The 25,365-nt window shown below is 33.5% G+C and overlaps 2 protein-coding genes across 2 annotated transcripts in view; one reads left to right on the top strand and one right to left on the bottom strand.

Moving 5' to 3' along the window:
* Myo61F (unconventional myosin 61F) overlaps window positions 1–25,365 on the bottom strand; it is a 105,743-nt gene that overhangs the window by 33,396 nt on the left and 46,982 nt on the right. The gene's annotated exons all lie outside the window — the stretch shown is intronic.
* Window positions 14,776–16,821, top strand: LOC142235746 (glycerophosphocholine phosphodiesterase GPCPD1-like). Its single transcript, XM_075307004.1, has one exon. It carries the CDS (start codon window positions 14,776–14,778, stop codon window positions 16,768–16,770), a length of 1,995 nt encoding a protein of 664 aa, XP_075163119.1. The 3' UTR covers window positions 16,771–16,821.

Here is a 25,365-nt window from a genome sequence, read left to right as displayed (position 1 = left end):
TTATTAATAAACCGCGAAAAAACATTGGAAATTTAATAAATGAGATCTGTATCCTAATTTTAATTTTATTGGTCCTAGATTTAAAGCCAGATAGGTCGCTACAAAATTTCTTTATTTTTAAAAAGCAGCATCTTTGGCTCGGCATCAATACCAAAATACTTAACCCTTTCGACCCTAAAGTTGCCTGTTGGCAACTTTTTGTATTTTGCGACTCACTATCAGCGTTGTTTTTGTTGATAAAGCTGTAACGGTATCGAAAGCTACAAGTTGAATGAAAAATCAGCTAATTTGGTTGTCAATTAGCAAAAAATTTTTCATTAATACGCACGTGCCTCAAGAAAAAAATATTTGCGAATTTAAAAAGAGGTTTTTATACACGTGACTTTTTTTCAAAAATTACAACTAAAATGTTGTTGTAGTACATGTCAAATTAAATATTTCTGGAAGTCAAATCTTAGATTTGCAAAAAAGCAACAGGTGAGAAATTTTTAAAATTGAAAAGTTGCCTGTGGGCAACTTTGGGCAATGTGGTAGTAAAATTACATATTTTTGGACATATGACCTAGAGAAAAAAGGTTTGAAAAACAATGATTTTCAACAAATTTTGAACTTCGATTGTGATGTCCCAGTGACGAGAAATGCGGCGATGATGTGGAAAACATATCTGTAGTGCAGGGGGGTAAATTTGGAAGGAATCGTAAAAAGGGAGAAAGCCATAGATATCGACCTTCTTGGCAACATACTAGTGGAATATCACGAATATTGGCGCTTTATTATATTTTGCTTTTTTTCACTGCCAGTTAAATTGACATGGGTTCAAAACAAAAAAAACAAAACATATTCGTGAGTCACGAATATTGGCGCTTTATTATATTTTGCTTTTTTTCACTGCCAGTTAAATTGACATGGGTTCAAAACAAAAAAACAAAACATTTTCGTGAGTCACGCGTGATTCACGCGAAGCCGTGAATGAAATTTAAACGATATCTCCTGAATGTGCGTGAACGGGACTAAACAAAAATGTGTGACGCGTGAGCGTGAGTAAAAATCAAATTGTGTTCGTGATTGTGAGTGAGTAAAATTTCTCCGAAATCACGCTCCCGATAAAAATTCACTTTCACGATCCAACTCACGCTCAAGATAAAATTAACGTTCACGATAAAATTCGCACTCACGGTAAAACAGAGGCACAAAAAGTCAAAATCACGAACAAATTCACGTTCACGATTAAATTCAAGCTCACCGATTTTAATCACCTTTACTTATTTAATCACGCTTAAAATTCCAATAGCGTGAATCACAAGAAATTTCGTGATTTACGAGAATTTTTTTGAGCCACGAGAATTGTCGTGTTCCGAAAATATTCATGAATCACGAGATTTGTCGTGAATTACGAAAATTGTCGTGAATCGTGCGAAAGCGTGAGCCATAAACGTTGTTCATGTGTGAGCGTGCGCGAGTACGTGAATTAGCGTGAACGTGAATTCCTACCCACATGGCGTGCGTGAGTACAAATATTTATTCGTGAATGTGTTTGAGCGTAGGTGAAATTCCACTCACGCGCGCATCTAAGTATATATTTACTGTAAAATAACAAAAAACTTTAAAAAATCCAATAAAACGTAATACGTCTATCATTACAAAACAAACTATTTTGTAGTCACAATTGCCCAAAGTTGGCTACAGGCAACATTCTCTACCGTCTAATCGAATGGGCGTGGCGAGCCGAAATTTTGGCTAGACGCTTCTTAAAAGACTTCAACATGATTAAAACCCAGCAAAAAAAGAGCTTCCAAAAAAGTAGTTTGGATCCCCAATCTGTGATCCGAAAGTGGTGCAAATTTGGATCATCTCCAATGAATTTTACATGGGCTTGTCATAGGACGGAAGTACTCCCTTTTTGGATCATTTGCATTGCTTTAGAAGTTGTGCCCTGGAAGTTAATTTGAATGAAGAAATTTAAAAAGCGAACATTTTTTTTTTCATCCATATGTTTTATTACACTATTATTTTCCTATTATCTAATTTTTTCAATTTGAAAAACTTTTTCGCTCCGACCAGGGGTTGAACCTGGGTTTGCTGGCACCATAACAGAACAACTTAGCACACTCAGCCACAAACGCCATTGAACATAAAGCGTCGAAAGGTCAATTCAAATGTTTATGATATGATCGTAATAAGACACCAAGGAATAACATTCTAATTGCTTCTCGAGGTGTTCTTTATTAGTATGAACGAAAAAATAAGAAACGCAGGTTCAAATCTCACTAGCGGCATTTTTTTATCACATGTTTTTCTAAAAAAAAAATATTTTTTTATGTTATTCATCGTTTTTATTTTTTATTTTCGGCATATATTTTCGTATAAATATATTTTTTTCCATTAAAAATCAACAAAAAGATTAAAAATTCTCGTAATGTGCAAAACCTTATCAAAAGAACTTCCATGGAAGCGAAAAAGGCAAACGGCACAGGTTCAAATCCCAGCGGGGATGAATTTTTTTAATTATTATTTTTTTACTTTTTTATTAATTTTAAATTTTTTTATTTGTTTTCTATTTATTTTTTTGTAAACTTTAATTGTCCAAAATTTGCACTTAAAATAGCCTGATTGCGTTCTTTCTAATACTTTTCCACATGGACTGCATCGGAAGTAGAAAAAATCATTGGGGGATCCCAAGATGCGCTTTAGAAGAAATGTTTGTGCACTTGTCCAAAAGGACTGTATCGGAAGTGGAAAAAAATCATTGGGGGATCCCACGATGCGCTTTAGAAGAAATGTTTGTGGACTTGTCCAAAAGGACTGCATCAGAAGTTGAAAAATCGATGGGGGATTCTGGGATGGGCTTTACAAGAAATGTTTGTGGAACAACTTCCAATATTTTTTGCTGGGAACACAGAAAAAAATTTCACGAAAATTTTTCCAATTAAAATCTTAATTGAGTTTTAAAAAATATTCAATTAAAAATTTAATTGAATCAACAAATTTTTTAATTGAAATAAAAATCAATCACACAAATTAATAGTATCAATTAATTTTTTAATTGGATCAATTAATATTTTAAGTGACTGTCAATTAATTTTTTAATTGATACTATCATTTCTGAAAATCAGAAAAATATTTTTTTGTGTGAAGTAAAAAAAAAATTGCGATACCAATAAAATTTCGGGGTCGAAAGGGTTAAGGGAAGGTCAAAATCTTTGGATCCAAGTAAACTTTTGAGTGTAGGGTCAATAAATTTAAATTAGGATACAGATTTCATTTATAGGTATATTAATAAAACTATTCACGTACAAAAAAAATGCCAGTTTAAAAATCCAAAATTATAACGTATAACTCAACGTAAACAAGTTTTATTCCAAACAAAACTATAAACCAAAGATGGTAAATCCTCAAAAGAAGTCTTAACCTAAATTTAAAAGGTTTTTATCTTAAATCTAAAGATTATATATTTCAGTTAATTTAAGGACGTTTTCTTTAAATCAAAAATGTATTTCTTTACTTTAAGGAAATTTTGGCTTAGCTTTAACGGAGGGACGCAAATTTCCAAACTTTCTTCACATTTCATGATTTTTTGTAAAGAAGCATTTAAAAATGTATGCATATTTTAGGAAACATTCTTCATTAACTATTCTTCATAAAAACCACGAAGCGTTTTCAAAAATGTTGTAAAATTTCCGTTTGCGACATAAAATTGTGTCTAATATTGTCCTTGAGTGTATTCCTTAATTAATTTTTTTAATGCATGTCTATGCTCTTTTTAATTAGGGTGATATGATTCTATGAATTAAAGTGAGGCAACCAATTTATCTGAAAATTATTCATATAGTTAAGGTTTAGGGCGGTGATAATATTTTTCAAACTTGTTACTACAACCTATTGGACAATACGTTTTTTTTTCTAACAAAACGTACGAACATTTTTGATAAAAAGTACCTAAAGTTTTTCATAAAAAGTACGAAAGTTTTTCAATAAAATTACGAAATTTATTCATATAAACTACGAAACTTTTGCATAAAAACTACAAATCGGTTGCATAAAAAGTACGAAAGTTTTTCATAAAAAGTAGGAAAGTTTTTTTATACAATTATGAAGAACAAATTTCGTTAAAAGAACGTAAAATTTGGTTCTTTTAATGAAAAGTTTCTTTGGTACAATCAAAGACAAGAAGAAACAATGACAAACTTCGTATTTTTAACGAACTTTATTTTTCGTATTTTATTAAGGTCAGATATTTTAATAACTCCGTCTACAGATACATATCAAAATGTCGTTGACTTTCAGATATATAATTTTCAACTTGTTTTTTTGTCTGAACTGAGTAGTCGAAAAAAAAAATAGAAGATCATTTTGGCAACGCATTGTAGAGATCTCAAAATTTGGGGAACAATTTATTTTTCCCTGTGTAACAACATTTGTCTATTATTTGTTAGGCCAGAAAAGTGAAGAGCAGATCAAAAAACTGAAGCACATCTCTGCTTCAAAATAAATGTGTCATCTATTATTACGAATGACAGTTTTTGGGATACGTTGAGGGAATGCTTTGGAATATCACTGTTCCCGAACCAACCAATGTTTCTATAGTAGATAGAAGAATTTTTTTTGTTTTATACGGATAAGTGCGTAGCTACGGGGTACACCCAGTTAATATTCTCACCAGAATCTATGAAACCTCAGTTGCATACTAGTTTCACCATTAGTTTAAAAACTTGTTTTTCTCCCCACTGTAAAGTGAAGTTTTTTCACTTTTTTTCTTAATTTATTCAAATTAATCCAAATATTTTTGGAAGTAGCCTAGCCAATACGTATTCATAATAGCTGTTATAACGTATCATCTTCATATTCGGTTTCACTAATAGCATGGAATTAATATGATAAAAAATAACGGATATATAAATCGCAAAATCAATTTAAATTAAAATTCTAAACACTTGAGGTTGTCGGATGAATCATTCGCTATCGTTATGGTCATCAGTAAACAGAATTTGTGAATGGTAAAACTACTAAACAAATATAAATGAAATTGTGAATATCGATAAAGGTGTTTTCTTTTATGCAAAATTAATTAGTTGTAGTTTGATACTATGTAATGAACTAATCAGTAATCAAAAATTATTTTCTTGTTTGTTCAAAAAAGAGGTGTTAAGTGTCGATACATAATGCATGAGATAAAGAAGATTTTTTATCTGCACGCAAAGAAAAAAACCTTTGGAAAACCGTAAACGTTTTTCTTTTGTAAGAGCTTTGTAAATTTCTTCGAAAATTTTAAACTTTTATCACCAAAAAAATTCGTTTGTTACAAAATTTTTATTTTTTCAATAACAAAAATATTTTTGAACCAACAACACAGTCCATTTCGTTCATATCAGGCACTGTTATTTTCTGAATTTAAGTCTTTAATAACAGTTTCATAGTAAAAATTTAATATAGTACGAGTAGTATGTAATGTTGAACATCTTCTCGGAATCTGTGTATATGTAAAAACAAGTAAGGAAAGTCTAAAGTCGGGCGGGGCCGCCTATATTATACCCTGCACCACTTAGTAGATCTAAATTTTCGATACCATATCACATTCGTCAAACGTGTTGGGGGCTATATAAAGGTTTGTCCCAAATACATACTTTAAATATCACTCGATCTGGACAGAATTTGATAGACTTCTACAAAATCTATAGACTCAAAATTTATGCCGTTAGTAAAAAAATATGGGAAACATTTAAATCTGAAGCAATTTTAAGGAAACTTCGCAAAAGTTTATTTATGATTTATCGCTCGATATATATGTATTCGAAGTTTAGGAAAATTAGAGTCATTTTTACAACTTTTCGACTAAGCAGTGGCGATTTAACAAGGAAAATGTTGGTATTTTGACCATTTTTGTCGAAATCAGAAAAACATATATATGGGAGCTATATCTAAATCTGAACCGATGTCAACCAAATTTGGCACGCATAGCTACAATGCTAATTGTACTCCCTGTGCAAAATTTCAACTAAATCGGAGTTAAAAATTGGCCTCTGTGGTCATATGAGTGTAAATCGGGCGAAAGCTATATATGGGAGATATATCCAAATCTGAACCGATTTCAACCAAATTTGGCACGCATAGCTACAATGCTAATTCTACTCCCTATGCAAAATTTCAAATCGGAGCAAAAAATTGGCCTCTGTGGGCAATTGAGTGTAAATCGGGCGAAAGCTAAATATGGGAGCTATATCTAAATCTGAACCGATTTGGCTGATATTTTGCAAGTTTTTCGAGACTCATAAAATATTCGGACGTACGGAATTTGAGGAAGATCGGTTGATATACACGCCAATTATGACCAGATCGGTGAAAAATATATATGGCAGCTATATCTAAATCTGAACCGATTTTTTCCAAAATCAATAGGGATCGTCTTTGAGCCGAAACAGGACCCTATACCAAATTTTAGGACAATCGGACTAAAACTGCGAGCTGTACTTTGCACACAAAAATACATCAACAGACAGACAGACGGACAGACAGACAGACGGACATCGCTAAATTGACTCCGAATTTAATTCTAAGCCGATCCGTATACTAAAAGGTTGGTCTATGATTACTCCTTCTTGGCGTTACATACAAATGCACAAACTTATTATACTCTGTACCACAGTAGTGGTGAAGGGTATAAAAAACTTTTTGATGTTCGGTCGAAGCGGAGATCGAACCCACGACCCTTGGTATGCAAGGCGGACATACTAACCATTGCTCCACGGTGCCCAACTAAATGTGTATGTTTGTGTTAAATAAAGTTTGTTTAATCGGCTCGTAGGCGCCGAAAACGATGCTATATAAATATATCTATTTGACTGTTGATGTCAATAACAGCTTCGTAGCCCAGTGGGTGTGTTGGCTTACAAATTATAGAGTCCGCGGTTCGATTCTCCGTCCAGGCGAAAGGTAAATTTTATAAAATCGAATAAGAAAGAGGAAAGAATTATTTTTTGCGTGTGTGTTTTGGAAACAAATTTAAATTTTCGTATTTACATTTTGTTTTGTTATTATGAAATAGTTTACTTACCTCTCTTACAAGCGAAAAAATTATTCCCTCCCAAAGGAAATTTAGACAAAAACCATTTGGATTTTTTTCCTGCTAAGAAAAATTTTGTTCGGAATAACAACATACAATTGATATATTAATTATTGTAAAAAGAAATTGCAACAAAATCGTCCCATTTCTGAAGCGGTTGGTGACTGGCGACAACGTCAAGTCAGAACGTTCTTGGTCAAAATGCGGTGAGCATAGATAAACTGTAAAATATAATTTAGGGCTCAGGAAAAATACTTTTTTCTTCCAAAATTTAATTTTAGACCAACGAAAGTATAAAGATGTCTCTTTAAAAGCTTGTTGTTACCATTTTTTGGCCAACTTTTGGATGCGATGCAACATTGCCAGGATCACGGTAACGCGAAATGGTATGAGAAACAAAGATTTATTCATATTTAAATGCTGGAGGTCTCAATTTTACGCAAAGCTTAAGACCTTAGCAGTCAAAGCTTGTAATTAGATTAAAAATTAATCGTAAATATAAATAACCAGTGAATACATAAACAAATTTAACTGCGGTGCATGTTTTTTTTTTATTTTGGAGGTTAATGGCCTACAAACAACATTTTAAAATATTTTTTTAATGTAAAAGAAGTTAAAGAGCGATATTCCCCATTCATGATTTTAATAGGTCAAGAATTAGATTAAAAACAAAAGGAGAATAGATATGCAATATAAAACTTATAAATGGGCTACCCATAAGATGATATGCAAATTAATTTGGTTAGTATATTAGGTTGAATCGTATTTTGGGCACATACTTATTTATTACGATTCGATATGCGATAATATTTCCAGAAAATATACAGGATGGCTGATTCAACAAAGTAAAGGGCTGTATATTTTTTAAATTTTATTTACTTAAAAGCAAAAAATGCTTTAGAGAGAATTTAATTTTTAATTTGGTTTCATTGTACCAACATGTACTTTTTGGCAAGTCTCCGAATCATTTCCATCGCATTTGATCTTAAAGGGTGATACGGTCAAAATTTGGTCAAGGGAAAACGCGTTTAAATCGGTGAAATCGTTTATTTAAAAAATCAAATTAAATTTCGTTTTCAAGTTCAATTAGTATAAAATTCAGGAAAAATATTCAGTTAGGCTTTCGCTTTTCCAAATCCGAATTGCCGGGCCTCACGCTTGACACCTGCCATCAGATTTTGTACAGCCACCTTGTCCACCTTCTTCGCCGCAGAAAGCCAATTTGCCTTGAACTGCTGCTCGTCCTTAGCAGTTTTTTTGGTCTTATTTAGGTTCCGCTTGAAAATAGCCCAGTATTTCTCAATTGGGCGGAGTTCTGGCGTGTTGGGAGGGTTCTTGTCCTTGGGAACCACCTGCACGTTGTTGGCGGCGTACCACTCCATGGCCTTTTTGCCGTAATGGCAAGATGCCAAATCCGGCCAAAACAGTACGGAACAACCGTGTTTCTTCAGGAAAGGCAGCAGACGTTTATTCAAACACTCTTTCACGTAAATTTCTTGGTTGACAGTCCCGGAAGCTATGAAAATGCTGCTTTTCAAGCCACAGGTACAGATGGCTTGCCAAACCAGATATTTCTTTGCGAACTTTGACAGTTTTATGTGCTTGAAAATATCTGCTACCTTTCCCCTTCCTTTTGCCGTATAAAACTCCTGTCCCGGAAGCTGCTTGTAGTCGGCTTTGACGTAGGTTTCGTCGTCCATTACCACGCAGTCAAACTTCGTCAGCATCGTCGTGTACAGCCTCCGGGATCGCGCTTTGGCCGTCGTATTTTGTTTATCATCGCGATTTGGAGTCACTACCTTCTTGTAAGTCGATAGTCCGGCTCGTTTTTTGGCTCGATGCACGGTTGTAGACGATACACCCAGCTTATTTGCGGCATCACGGAGAGAGAGGTTAGGGTTTCGCTTGAAACTACCGGCAACTCTCTTTGTCGTCTCAGCGGCTTCCGGTTTTCGATTTCCCCCCGATCCAGACTTCCTGGTTGTCGATAAACGTTCCCCAAACACTTTAATTACATTTGTAACGGTTGATTTGGCAACTTTTAGCGATTTTGCCAGCTTTGCGTGCGAGTAGCTCGGATTTTCGCGATGCGCGAGCAAAATTTTGATACGCTGCTCTTCTTGCTTGGACGGCATTTTGACAACTGAAGAGTGAATTCCAAAATCAAAATAGGAGCAACAATCTACACACACACCTTTAAAATGAGGGGTGTTAAGGTTTTTTAAATGCAAAATTGAAAGAAATACCTCAAGTTTATATTGACCAAATTTTGACTGTATCACCCTTTATCATCTACGTTCGATTAATCGCCTTTCTTGGTTTTGGATTTTGTCCTGATGAAAAATTTATTTTAGTTATAAAACTTGCACAAATCATAGAATACTAGTCGAAAAAAACAAATTGTTTTTGTTCTCGCACCACAAATTTCATTTTTGGAAAATGTCTTTCTGCTTTTTATTTGTGTTTGTTGTTCTTTTTGTGAACATGACTCGCTTTGTTTGGCCATAGCAACAACAACGAAACAGCCAAACACACATGTGTAAATGAAATGGCGCAAAACCTGTGAAAATAACCTGCCTAATTCAGCGATGGAAGCACTTGGAGTGTGCAATAAAGAGATATTTCCAAACGTGCATATTCTTTTAAAAAATTTGGTCACTTTGCTCAGGGATGGAAAATATAATTTTTAAGAAAGTACAAAAAAGGTATTTTTTGAGCGGAAAGGTACTTATTACTAAATTTCAACAAAAATTTCACTGGTAAAATTATTGTCAAGAGACTAAATTTTAAAGAAAATAAAATTTTGACAAAATTTTCTATATAAATAAAATTTTGCAAAAATTTTCTATAGAAATACAATTTTGCAAAAAAAATCTGTAGAAAAAAAATGTTGCAAATTTTTTTCTATAGAAATAAAATTTTGCAAAAATTTCCTATAGAAATAAAATTTGTACAAAATTTTCAATTGAAATAAATTTTTGACAAAATTTTCTATAAAAATAAAATTTTGCAAAAATTCTATATAGAAATAAAATTTTGACAACATTTTCTACCGAAATAAAAAATCGATAATATAGAATCACATTCTTTTTTCGACCAAAACATTATTGAAGTTCTTTAAAATCCGGTTTTTGACTATGACTTTTACAAAATCGAGATTTTCTTCCCACATGAACATGTTTGTTTTGCCATATTTGTAAAAGACTATTAGCAAATAAGGTTGATAAAGACTTTCTCAAAATATTAAAATATTTTGTCAAAGCTATTGTACCATAAATCTGATATCGACTCAAAAATGTCTACACAAAAGGTACTAAATCATTCGCGGGGGTACTACGGTACTGACCGGGGTGAAAAAGTGTTGAAAAAAGTACTATAGTACTGCATTTTCCATCCCTGCAGTTATTACGTACTCTTCCGAACTTTCATTTTCAACAATGAAGAGATTAAAGACGTATCTTAGAAATTCGACTAGCGAGAGTAGACTCAATGGATTGGCATTAATGTCGGTTCATCGCCGAATAAATGTGCCGACTGAAGAAGTAATTGATTTATTTGCTGCCCAAAAAGCCCGTCGGCTCAATTTAATGTTATAAAAAGATTGTATACATACCTATGCATAAATAAAATTTTCTACACATGAGATTATATGAATATTTTTTTTTTAAGTTGAACCCCCCCCGAATTAAAATCCTGGCTACGGCCTTGTGTGCGATCGCTAATATCGTGTACTCTTCTTATAAAATTTTTAGCCGTATTCATTGATTCGTCTGGAATGTTTAGAATTAAAATTTATCAATCGTCGTATGGTTGTTTGCTGTTGATACCAGTTAATTTTTATTCAATTTTCGTCCCTTAGAATTAAATAATTATGGTAACTTGTTGTCCTTAAGTATGGTAGCTTGTTGTCCTCTTCTGTTTCCATTGTAAACAGAATTTGTCTATCAAATAAACATATATCTGATTTTCTTTTGACGCTAAAAAATATTCTTTAGAAACAAACAAAAATTCTCTGAAAGAAAATCCTTTATAAACCTTTTGATTGTCTAAAGTTTCGTTCCGAAGCAAAGGCAGCCCCTCTTGTAGGGTCAACCATTAGCGTAGCTAGGCAATTTTCCTAGGGGAGGTTGTGCGATTGTATATACTTGTTTAATTTGTATTAAAATTAAAAATCGTATATAGGGTTTCAAATTCTGGGGGGGGGGTTCTAAAATTTTTCTGGGGGGTCTAAGCCCCTCCCCAGAGGCCTTCCTACGCTTATGGGCTCAACATAATCTGCAATTATTTTTATTTCAAACTCTTTGTTTACTTTGGGATATATAATTTTTATTAAATCATTATACGCAATATTGTTAAGACTTTCTATAGTCTTCACTTTGTACTTTCCACAATTCCGGCTAAGATTTGTATAATTCTAAATGTTTTTTTTTATAAATTTGTTATTGATAGTGTTGGGCGGCATTCCCTTACACCTAAGGGTTTGTGCATCTCAATGTGAAAGGATCAATGTTCGTTTGATATTAGACCCACACGTCCGATCAACACGCGATTATGACCTTATACTTATGCTAGCAGATTTGTAGCTTGTGTCGTAGGATTTATTCGTATGTACAAGGTGCTCTTTAAGAATATAAAATTTTTGGCAGGAGCCTCATTATCATAGCAGGTGAATAGTCCAAAGATTAATTTTCTGACATTTCCTTTTGATTTTTTCGTAAAGAGTCAGTTCCAAATATTCACTTTCCGTTTATTTGCTTTTGTGTTTTTTCTAAAGAGCAAAGCAGCTCAAAATTAAATTTCGTATTTTTGCGGTTTTGCTAACTTTTTAGCACAAATATGAACTTTTAATTTATTCATAAATTGTCATTAATGTTATATCATTAATGTTCTACGTTTTTGTAATTTTGTGTAAAACTGTCAAACATGCCACGTACACTGTTAGAAAAATATGTTTTTCATATGTTCCCATATAAACAAAATGTGTTTCGGGCACAATTTTTAAACACAATATATTTAAGTGCAAACATGTAATGTTCCTAAACTAACACTAAATGTTTGGGACACATATGTTAATATGTTAGAATATATTATGTTTGGGGCATGAATGTTTCATAAAAATAATATGTGTGAATGCAAATATATATAAATTTAAAAATTTCAAGTAAACATATATGTGTTGTGATATTTTATTCAGAGAGCAACAGAGAGAGAGAGAGAGAGAGAGAGTATAAAGATAGAAACCGGGAGGGTTGATGAAAGATATCAACATAACACAGGGGGAGAATCAAAAGAGAGCAATTTCTGTAAAACCGCTTGTATGTTGTTTCGGAAAATTGCTTTATGATAAGGCCAAAAATTTGATATGGTTAAGTCTAAATATTATTTAATTTGAATATTAAAATGAGTATTCGGAGTAAAGAGAATAGACATTCGGAACCAAGAGAATAGACATTTTTGGCATTATGGGCACAATTTTTTTTCTTGGTTCGTTAAAAGAACTCGGAACGTACGAGGAGTAAGTCAAAATATTCAGGCAAAGGAAATTAAAAAAACAGTGGAATATACAAAAATTACAAATGGATCTTCATAAAAATAACGAAAGGGCACTATACTTTTGTTTAGAGTTCGGAGAGTAAAATGAAAAAAGGAGGAAATAGTGAAAAATTAAACAGTAAAATGTATAAAAACAAAGTTTAGTTCCACTTTATTAATAAGTAGTCCAATAGGCGTTGACGGACACCTTCAAATATAAAAGCGGGCATTAAGTTCGAGTTTTGCAGCTAAAACAATTAAAAAAGTTTATTTTCTTTAAAAGGAATTATTAAAGAAAAATAAAAGACAAAACAGGGTCATTTTAGAGCGATAATGCCAACTTAATACCGGCCTTAAAGGTAAAAATGAAATTAAGTGCAAAACATAATAAGTTTTAAATGCATTTAAAATGGTGTTGAATGCTAGTAAAAAACTGTTCACGCCTAAATAAATTTATGTGTATATTATAAAATTATATATGTATGTTTATACTCGACTCCACGTTCTTCTTTTGTTAGAGTTTTTGAATTCCTTACAAAATTTCAAACTTTTATACCAAAAACAGTTTTTTGTTACAAAATTGTTATTTTTGCAATAAAAAAATAAAAGCTCAGCAGGGATTGAACCCACGACCCTTTGTATGCAAGGCAGACATGCTAACCACTGCTCCACGTGGCCAACAAATATATGTTTCTGTTAAATAATGTTATGTTTGCATGGGCTCGTGGGCGCTGCAAACTCTGCTATATAAATGTATCTTATAACGATAACTGTCTACTGGTGACTATAACTTCTGGTAACTATTGACTTACAAACTGTATGGTCCTCGGTTCGATTCTCCGTCCAGGCGAAAGGTAAAATTTAAAAAATTAAATTGAATAATTTCTTCAACATTATTTGTATGACAGAAAAAGGTGCCGAGAACTAAAAAAAATTCATGGAAGTGAAAATTATGTGAGGGAATGAGTATAATCTTCTTTGGGGAAATTCTTCCAAGCATATATTTTTGGGCTCAAAATGCTTCCAAACATATAATATGTTCACAGAAAACAAACATATTAATGTTTCGGCAGTATCCAATAATATATGTGCTTCCTGCAAAATATGTTTGGAACATATGTTAGAGAAGCGATTTTTTTTGAGAGTGTATGAACCATCTATCTTAATCTATGTTTCAGTACAATAACCATTTCCTCTCATTTCATTCTCTCACTGTGTTATGTTGATATATTTCCTTAACTCGCTTCGTTGCAACACTCTCTCTCTCTCCTCAATGTCACCCAAAAATATATACTTTTACACGAAATTTCTAAATTAATATATGTTTATAACCACACATATTATATTTACAAAAATTCGGTGTCCCAAACACAATATGTTTTAACATATCAACCTATATGTCCCAAACATGTTATACTAGTTTATGAACTTAAAAATAATATACTAAAAATATGAGTTCCAATCATATAATTTTTACGCCGAAACATGTGAAAATCAGTATTTTTCGTCCGTGTAGAATTAAAACTAGATAGTTCCCTAAATTTGTCTTTTTTAATTAAGCCACATCTTTGACTCGGAATCAATACCAAAATCCTGAGGTGAAAAAAACATTGGATCGAAGTAATTTTTGTTATTGTACTGATACTATATTCATGTTATAACCTTGTTCCATAGCATTTTCATTCCATTAATTTTCAGCATAGGTTTTTGCTCTCAATATGTTAAGTTTCGTGCCTATATAATATTATCGGCTATTGAAATTTTCGCTCTGAATGAACCCAAGTTAGTTCTTTCACCAGTTGTTCAAGCCTAACATGCGAGCGAGTCTGTGTCAAGTTCTCATAACATACTTCCATTTATGAACATGGAAGATATAAAAGTGATTTTATTTCTTAGAGATCCATCGTAATATGTTACAAGGCCCCTCATCTTTTCTTCGCCATAAACATCGATCGGGTTCAATGTCGTTTCATTTCTTTTCACATTCCAGCCCCTTTATCAAACGTTGTTTAAAACATTTCCATAAAATTTCAATAGAATTTAGAATTGATTAAAACTAAAACATTTGTTTGGACATATTTAAGTCAAACATTTCAATCGTTTCTTTCTAATGTTTACACGTATATCTCTTCGATCGGTATAGACGCGTTCATCGCAGAATCATCTCATATCAAAATAACGGAAAAATGATCAAAGAGAGTTTGTTGATCATTTTATGGTCGCTTCTTTGCCAAATTGGTAATGGATTCTATGGAGAGGCCTCCATCATAGGATGCACCCGGACATTCAATGTCGATATGAAACATCATAAACTTGCTCCTGATGAATTCGTTGGATTGACAGGAGACGACAAATCGCTGGGTGTTTGGAAACCACATAGTTCTATTCCTTTGATGAGAAACATTGACGAAGGGGGTAGAGAGGTGTGGTCTGCCAAAGTTTTTCTTCTCACGTGCAATACAAATTACCGTTATTTTACATATACTAGAGGTCAGCTTAATAAGAAACATATACGACACTGGGAGACGCACATGCAGCCCAGATCCATTGATGCAGCATGCCGGGCCAATTGTAGCCATATAGATGTGTTTGGTGAAAAAGCAAATGGTGACATCCAATTCCATCGTGGATGGATAACAAATGAGGTAATATACCAATTTAAATTTCAACACGAGCGTATGTTTCTAAAATCGGAGCCGGAAAGTATTTGGATTGAGGTAATTCCCTTAGGGGAAAACCTCTCTGGGATCAATGTGGAAGTTGTTAAAATGAAACCTGGTAAAAGCCTTCTAAGAAAGCAATCACCAATGGGTGTGTTCCGCAAACGCAGAGAAGTGGTAATATTCCATGTTACTGTGCCGAAAGGAACATCTCCGGGATTTCTCTTAAACTTTCGCTCCGCCAAAGGAAGACTGCTGGGAAAGACTGTGATAACATCCTCACAATTGCGAGGTAGTGAAGGAGAATTGGATCTATCTATAGACAATTCACATACAGGGGAACAATCATCTGGGATATCTCGTTTAAAATTACCGTACCTGGTGATACGACCATTTAGTAAGAAATATCTTTTGGATTTCCGTACAACTTATGCCCACTACTGGCCAGAAACTTGGCCCACTTTAGATATAGGCCATCGAGGAAACGGCAAAAGTTTCATTACAAATCCACCTAGAGAGCGGGAAAATACAAAGGAATCATTTTTGAGAGCACATACAGAGTATGCCGATATGGTTGAATTGGATGTCCATGTAACAGCCGATGGTGTGCCAGTTTTATACCATGATTTCGGTCTAGACACTGCTCCTCTGGGTGTACAAGTTACCGATGAGTCCCAGCTCCAACATGTCCTCATAAAAGATGTTACCTATGCTGCATTATGCTCTATGAGGGTGTTTGCCGTAATCGACAATCAAATAACTGAATACCCATCTCACATTGCTGAACCAATTGTGGAACGACGGCTGTTTCCCCGGTTAGTTGATGTCTTAAAAGCCTTACCTAAGACCTTGGGAATAGATGTAGAAATTAAGTGGCCCCAGCGTATGAAATATAGCGGAGTAGAATCTGAACAAACTCTCGATAAAAACTTTTTCGTTGATCGTATTCTTGAAGATGTAATACTCAAAGGGTGTGGTCGTCCCTTATTCTTTTCGAGCTTTGATGCAGATATTTGTACTATGATACGATTCAAGCAAAACATTTATCCGGTAGTTTTTCTAACGATTGGTGAAACCAAAAAATGGGAACCTTATCGCGATCTGCGGACCAGATCCTTTCAACAGGCAGTGAACTATGCACAAGCATTCGAGTTATTGGGTACAGCTCCGCATGCTGAAGACTTTGTTGACAATGATAACGCAGAGCAAATGATAGATTGGGCTCATAGCTTAGATCAAGTCGTTGTTGTCTGGGGAGATGATTTAAATTCCAAAGAAGGAGTAAACTACTTCCGATCAATAGGCGCTGATGCTATCTGCTACGATAGATCTGATTTGTATATGCCTGAGTTTAAAAGACGAGCATTTTTCAATTCCGCCAAATCGTTGCAAGAATTTCGAGGACAATGTCGCGTCAAATTCATCGAACGAGTATTTGTGTCTTGTACCTTGGAGGTTAGCCCTCAATCACATTTAATGCATAGGCTTTATTGTAATTTAGTTGAACTTATACCCTTTTAGAGTTTCGGGCAAAAACATATCGATCCTGCTAATGTCTTTCAATTTAGAAAACTTTATTTACAACAAAAATATATTTACAAGACAATTAATTAATTAAGTATAATAAACATATTTATTACTACAAAATAATTGCATATTTCTGACTGATATAGGCAAATTAATGCTGAATCACCACACCAAATCAGCGCCATCTTGACATGTGGGTCTGGGAATGAGTTAAAACTATTTTGTTGTATGTCGCTGGTTTTTGAAGAATGCCATTTTGTAGGGGATCGCTTTTTATTTACATCAGCATCAATTATTATTTGATGCAATGAGAAAATATTTTTGGGCTTGGAAATCGTCCTAACGGATTACATGGTAATATATAGAATTTCAGGTGAATATGATGAAATATATCCATGCGGAGTTTGCAAGTTCTCCCATCGGATGCCTACCCGTATGGTGGAATGCCCATCAGATATGAAGTGCAGATATAAACAAGTAATAAAAGTCTAAAGTCGGGCAGGGCCGTCTATATTATACCCTGCACCACTTAGATCCACATTTTCGATACCATATCAAATCCGCCAAATGTATTGGGTGCTATATATAAAGTGTATATTCCCATATACATATATTTAAATATGACTCGATCTGGACAAAATTTGTTAGACTTGTGTAGACCTAAAATTTAAGTCGACTAATCCCCTGGGGTGGAAAAAAATGTTAGTAAAAAATATGGGAAACATTTAAATCTGAAGCAACTTTGCAAAAGTGTATTTATGATTTATTGGTCGATAAATATGTATTAGAAGTATATGAAAATTGAAGTAATTTTTACAAGTTTTCGACTTAGCAGTGGCGTTTTTACAAGTAAAATGTGGATATTTTCGCCAATTTTGCCGAAATCAGAAAAACACATATATGGGAGCTATATCTGAATCTGCACCGATTTCAACCAAATTTGGCACGCATAGCTACAATGTTAATTCTACTCCCTATGCAAACTTTCACTTAAATCGAATTACAAATTTGACCTCTGCGGTCATATGAGTGTAAATCGGACGAAAGATAAATAGGGGAGCTATATCTAAATCTGAACCGATTTCAACCAAAATTGGCATGTTTATCGAGAACATTAATTCTACTCCCTGTACAAAATTTAAAGTAAATCGGAGCAAAACTCTGGCTTTTGGGGCCATATAAGTCCATATCGGGAGAAAGATAACAGGTTGGCTGATAAATCCCCGGTCTAACAAAGAAAAACATTTTTTTTTTGTCAAAATTCGTTTTTATTATTCAACATAGTTCCCTTCAAGAGCGATACAACGATTATAACGACCTTTCAATTTTTTGATACCATTTTGGTAATACTCCTTCGGTTTTGCCTCCAAATAGGCCTCAATTTCGGCGATCACCTCTTCATTGCAGCCAAATTTTTTCCCTGCGAGCATCCTTTTGAGGTCTGCGACAAAAAGACGCAGGGGGACAGATCTGGAGAATACGGTGGGTGGGGAAGCAATTCGAAGCCCAATTCATGAATTTTTGCCATCGTTCTCAATGACTTGTGACACGGTGCGTTGTCTTGGTGGAACAACACTTTTTTCTTCTTCATATGAGGCCGTTTTGCCGCGATTTCGACCTTCAAACGCTCCAATAACGCCATATACTAGTCACTGTTGATGGCTTTTCCCTTCTCAAGATAATCGATAAAAATTATTCCATGCGCATTCCAAAAAACAGAGGCCATTACTTTGCCAGCGGACTTTTGAGTCTTTCCACGCTTCGGAGACGGATCACCGGTCGTAGTGATGGAGCCATGTTTCATCCATTGTCACATATCGACGGAAAAACTCGGGTGTATTACGAGTTAACAGCTGCAAACACCGCTCAGAATCATCAACACGTTGTTGTTTTTGGTCAAATGTGAGCGCGCGGCACCCATTTTGCACAGACCTTCCGCATATCCAAATATTGATGAATGATATGACCAACACGTTCCTTTGACATCTTTAAGGCCTCTGCTATCTCGATCAATTTCATTTTACGGTCATTCAAAATCATTTTGGTTTTTTTTTTTTTTGATGTTTTCGTCGGTAACCACCTCTTTCGGGCGTCCACTGCGTTCACCGTTCACCGTCCTCCGTTCTCATTTCACCACGCTTGAATTTTGCATACCAATCAATTATTGTTGATTTCCTTGGGACAGAGTCCGGAAACTCATTATCAAGCCAAGTTTTCGCTTCCACCGTATTTTTTCCCTTCAGAAAACAGTATTTTATCAAAAACACGAAATTCCTTTTTTTCCATTTTTTTCACAATAACAAAAGTTGCTTCACAAAAGACGCTCTATCTCACAAACTAATTGACTTACAGACGTCAAATTTTGACACGAATCATTTGAAGGTTGGTACTATATAAAAATAATGTGCATTTAATACTAGCGACGCCATCTATGTGTCAGACCGGGGACTTATCAGCCAACCTGTTATAAAGGGTGATTCTTTTGAGGTTAGGATTTTCATGCATTAGTATTTGACAGATCACGTGGGATTTCAGACATGGTGTCAAAGAGAAAGATGCTCAGTATGCTTTGACATTTCATCATGAATAGACTTACTAACGAGCCACAACGTCGAATTTTCAGTGAATGGGCCCTAGAAAAGTTGGCAGAAATCCGCTTTTTTATCGACAAATTTTGTTCAGCGATGAGGCTCATTTCTGGTTGAATGGCTACGTAAATAAGCAAAATTGCCGCATTTGGAGTGAAGAGCAACCAGAAGCCGTTCAAGAACTGCCCATGCATCCCGAAAAATGCACTGTTTGGTGTGGTTTGTACGCTGGTGGAATCATTGGACCGTATTTTTTCAAAGATGCTGTTGGACGCAACGTTACGGTGAATGGCGATCGCTATCGTTCGATGCTAACAAACTTTTTGTTGCCAAAAATGGAAGAACTGAACTTGGTTGACATGTGGTTTCAACAAGATGGCGCTACATGCCACACAGCTCGCGATTCTATGGCCATTTTGAGGGAAAACTTCGGAGAACAATTCATCTCAAGAAATGGACCGGTAAGTTGGCCACCAAGATCATGCGATTTGACGCCTTTAGACTATTTTTTGTGGGGCTACGTCAAGTCTAAAGTCTACAGAAATAAGCCAGCAACTATTCCAGCTTTGGAAGACAACATTTCCGAAGAAATTCGGGCTATTCCGGCCGAAATGCTCGAAAAAGTTGCCCAAAATTGGACTTTCCGAATGGACCACCTAAGACGCAGCCGCGGTCAACATTTAAATGAAATTATCTTCAAAAAGTAAATGTCATGGACCATTCTAACGTTTCAAATAAAGAACCGATGAGATTTTGCAAATTTTATGCGTTTTTTTTTAAAAAAAGTTATCAAGCTCTTAACAAATCACCCTTTATATGGGAGCTATATCTACGAGTATATATATTAAAGCAAATCAGGCTGAAATTCTGGCTTCTGGTGCTATATTAGTAGATATCGGGCGAAAGATATATATGGGAGCTATATCTAAAACTGAACCGATTTCTTCCAAAATCAATAGGGTTCTATTTTAACCCAAAACACAAACTTGTGCCAAATTTGAAGTCGATTGGGCTTAAATTGCGACCTAGACTTTGATCACAAAAATATGTTCACAGACAGACGGACATGGCTAGATCGACTCAGGGCCGGCCCTGAGCAATATTGCCAAAGACACCATATGTCTATCTCGTCTTCTTCGGGGTGTTGCAAACATATGCACTAACTTATAATACCCTGTTCCACAGTGTGGCACAGGGTTTAAATATGCGGTGCCAAAAGTGGTATAAAGCAACCAGCGTCAGGAACGATATTTTAGACAAGCACAGTTTTTTGTTGACGGCAAATAAAAAGTATTAAAGACAATCGTTTGTCATCAATTCAGATATATTTGCTCTTAAAGAAAATACTTTACATTAAAAGGGAATTTCGTTTGTCTAAACTTTCGTTCCGGAGGATAGTATTTTTTCTTTTGGTGTACAAGACAGCAGTCACCCTCAAAAAATCGCATTTGTAACGTATACTTCCAAACATATTCCGATTCAAGAATAGATTTTTTCACACAAGAAATTGTTTGTACCCTAAGCATATCTTTTTTAAGGCTCCAGTTTCTAAACATTTGTTTGCTTCCAGCAAAATTTCGTAAATATAATTGTGTTGGAATGCAAATAAAATATATGTTTGTAATTTATTTGAATATTACACCCTAACTATTTATTTACATACAAAATATGTAAGTCTTTGTGAATAATGATTTTGATATTGATCTCGAGCCAAAAAAGCAGAAGAATTGAAGTAAGGATAGCTTTAAAACATAATTCTCTTTTAAATTTGAGCTTCGCGTACTTGATTATAAGAAGCAAAGTTTAATTTATGCGTTTTTTTCAGCTTTTTTCCTCATGAGCTATCAAAGTTCAAAGCCGAACGTGTTAACGACAACTTAAATTTCCAAATTCAGATTCGACTTTAAGTAGAAATTATGCTATTTTCAAGGAAAAGTTTCAAAAATGTCTTTAAAATTAAGTATATAAAACACATCCTATTTTTGAACCCTTTTTGCTTTGTAGTTAAGATACAAAAATTCAATAAATTGAAAGGCGATTGCCTTAATTTTGAAGAATTTTTCAGAATTATTAAAGCCATGTTAACCTTAGTCAAAAAAAATTATCTTTCATGAAAAGATACCTAGTTTTAAGTATTAGGACAAAACGACTTCATTGAAAAGTCCACCGACTTTTGGGCAAGGCAAAAACTTTGTGTCATACAAAAGCGTCTTCTATGCCAAGCAAAATTCGCATTTGTGAAATCTTTCGACAATATTTTTTTCAGGGTGTATTGATAATAATGATGAAACAAAATCCCTTAAGAAGATCGGTTCATATGGTAAGGCTAACAAAGATAATTTTAAAATTCACAATACATCTGATTCTGGAATCTTAAATTTCTCGAGCATGTGTGCGAGAAAATCGCATAAAATAATGTATTTCGCATAATTTAAGAACTGCACTGAAAAAAATGAGGCCAAAGTTTTTTGTCCTTAAAATACGAATCCGAATTTAACTTAGCATAGGATACGCATTTCTCTGATTTAAAGTTTTCCTTGTCCAAAAGTTGATAAACTTTACAATGAAGTCGTTTTGTTCTTATAGTTAAGTGATTTGACTTAAAATTGGGTATCATAAAATGAAAGGAAACTCTGTTTGACTAAGGTCAACTTGGCTTTAATAATTCTGAAAAACTGTTCAAAATTAATGAAATCGTCTTTAAATTTTTTGACTTTGCATTTTATATAATCTCCCATTTTGTGTAAAAATAGGAGATTATTTTTCAATACTACACCCTCAAAAAAAATCGCTTCTTTAACATATGTTCCAAACATATTTTGCAGGAAGCACATATATTATTGCATACTGCCGAAACATTAATATGTTTGTTTTATGTGAACATATTATATGTTTGGAAGCATTTTGAGCCAAAAATATTATATGCTTGGAAGAATTTTTCCCAAACACGATTGTGCTCATTCCCTAACATACTCGTAATTTTCACTTCCACGAAATTTTTTAGTTATTGGCACCTTTCTCTGTAATACAAATAATGTTGAAGAAATTATTCACTTTTATAAATTTTTTAAATTTTACCTTTCGCCTGCACGGAGAATCGAACCGAGGACCATACAGTTTGTAAGCCAACACACTATCCACTGGGCTACGTAGCTGTTATAGTCATCAGTAGATAATTATCGTTTTAAGTTACATTTATATAGCATAGTTTGCAGCGCCCACGAGCCCATGCAAACATAACATTATTTAACAGAAACATACATTTGTTTGCCACGTGGAGCAGTGGTTAGCATGTCTGCCTTGCATGCAAAGGGTCGTGGGTTCAATCCCTGCTCCGACCGAACATTTTTTTTTTTTTTTTTTAATTTACACATTTATATTTATACTATATTAATTTTTTTAAATGAAACATCGAAATGTGCGTTATTAAAGATTTATAGTCAGTAACAGTGCTTGATATAAACGAAATTGAATGATTTTTGGATAAAATATTATTTTTTATTGCAAAAATAACCATTTTGTAACAAAAAACTGTTTTTGGTACAAAACTTTAAAATTTGGAAGGAATTCAAAAACTAACAAAAGAAGAACGTGGAGTCGAGTATAAACATACATACATAATTTTATAATATAAACATAAATTTATTTAGGAGTGAACAGTTTTTTACTAGCATTTAACACCATCGCTCTAAAATTCCTTTTATTTTTCTTTAATAATGCATTTTAAAGAAAATAAACTTTTTAAATTGTTTTAGCTGTAAAAGTCGAACTTAATGCCCGCTTTTATATTTGATGGTGTCCGTCAACTCCTCGTGGACTACTTTTTAATAAAGAGAAACTAAACTTTGTTTTTTTACATTTTACTGTGTAATTTTTCACTATTTCCTCCTTATTTCATTTTACCGTCCCAACTCTAAAAAGAGTATAGTGCCCTTTCGTTATTTTTATGAAGACCCCTGATTTCTTTTAACGAACCAAGAAAAAAATAATGCCAAAATGATAAACAAAACACATGTCCACACATACATAAAATGCTGCTCTCAAGGCGAAAACATAAGCTGTTTGTTTTTCAAATGTCTATTCTCTTGGTTCAGAATGTATATTCTCTTTATTCAAATTAAATAATATTTAGACTTAAACATATCAAATTTTTGGCCTTATCATAAAACAGTTTTCCGAAACAACATACAAGCGGTTTCACAGAAATTGTTCTCTTTTGACTCTTTTGCTGTGTTATATTGATATCTTTCGTCAACTCTCCCGGTTTCCATCTCTATACTCTCTCTGTCGCTTTGAATAAAATATCACAACATATGTATGTTTAGTTGAAATTTGTAAATTTATATATGTTTGTATTCACACATATGATTTTTATGAAACATTCATGCCCCAAACATAATATATTCTAACATATTAGCATAGATGTCCCAAACATTTAGTGTTAGTTTAGGAAAATTACATGTTCGCACTTAAATATATTGTGGTTTAAAATCGTGCCCGAAACACATTTTGTTTATATCGGAACATATGAAAAACATATTTTTCTAACAGTGTATATTTTAAAGACGTTTGTTACATAGCACAATTTGTACTTGTAGTTGTGTCCGAATTTGGAAATTTATGTTTTCGTTAACATGATTTTAAAGGAATCTGATAGCACATGCAGAAAAAATATGAAAACAAGAATAAATTAAACTTTGCTTCCTAGAATCAAGTACGCAAAATTTAAATTCAAAAGAGAAATGTGTCTTGAATTTGTCCTTACTTCACAGAAAAAAAGTAAACTGTTTTATAGCAAGAATGAACTACCTCTTCCGAAAATTGAACTAAATTATACTCCACATTTTGTGATTTCCATAAAGCGTTGTTAAAAACAGGAAAATTTAATGCCCTGGTGTACTTTTCAACTACAACTCATGAAATTGCACTCTCTCATAAAAGAAAAAACAAACTAAAAGTACACTCAAAAAAAAGTGAACTCTCTATTTCACTAAAGCCAATTTAACTTTATTTTAGTTCATGGAATTATTATGTTTGGAGAAAGTTTCCTTTACTCTAATAATTTTTTGTGTACGTTAGTTAAATTAACTAAACCCGAGGAAAAAATATACTCAAATGAAGCATAAAGATTAACTGATTTCGTGTCTTCCACAAAATAGTTCAGAATTTCTTTAAATTTGTAAATTTTACCAAAAATGCGTCCATCATGAACTTCGTATGTCACTAAAGACATTCTTGCAATTTTGAACCCCAAGTTTTTCCTTCAAACTACAAAATTTTCTTTAACAAGTGAAAAAACTTAGTTATGTCTAATAAATTTTCTTGCATTTGTCGAAAAATATTTACTTATTTTTATGACATCGGCGTGATGCCAACGTTTGTAAAAATTTAGTTAAAATTTTCTACAAATATTCAAAATTTTCTAAAATTACCCGAAAGTTTTCTTCCCGGTGGGTTCACTGTTTTTTAGTGTAAAGAAAAAAATCATTGGCGCCAAATTATGATTTTTTTAACCGTACGAAAAATTTCTTTTGTTTTAGTTCATATTGAACTTTTGTGTACGGACATTGAAATTTATACCCACGTTTAGTTACTAAAATGTTTGAGACATACTTAAAAAAGACATACTTAAAAAAATTTCATTAGGATGTGGAAATTTTCGAAAAAAAAATAATAAAATTTAACTACAAACAAATATTTTTTTGCATTAAAAATAGGTTAAATTTAGCGTTAGTTTAACTGTAGAATTTTTTTTGGTATTCAATTCTCCACTTCTTTGGCTCGGAATCAATACCAAAATTATTAGTGTAAAGAACAAATCTTTGGATCCGGGTCTGCTTTTTTTTCTGTGTAAGTTCTGTAGATTTTGAGTAAGACCACAATCTTCTTTGGGAGGAGATTTTGCCAAATAGTTTATGTTGTTTCAGTCACCATGCATCCAAGAGTCTTATATGTCCATATAAAACAAACATAATATTCCGGCAGTGCCCAAAAATATACG

The sequence above is a fragment of the Haematobia irritans genome, chromosome 4 (genome assembly GCF_050003625.1).
Source record: "Haematobia irritans isolate KBUSLIRL chromosome 4, ASM5000362v1, whole genome shotgun sequence".
In the NCBI taxonomy this organism is placed as follows: Eukaryota; Metazoa; Arthropoda; class Insecta; order Diptera; family Muscidae; genus Haematobia; species Haematobia irritans.
The sequence above is the reverse complement of the archived record's forward strand: the minus strand, read 5'-3'. Positions and strand labels throughout refer to the sequence as shown.

Coding starts and splice junctions, on each gene's coding strand:
- LOC142235746 (XM_075307004.1), top strand. CDS start 14,776: ATGATCAAAGAGAGTTTGTTGATCATTTTATGGTCGCTTCTTTGCCAA.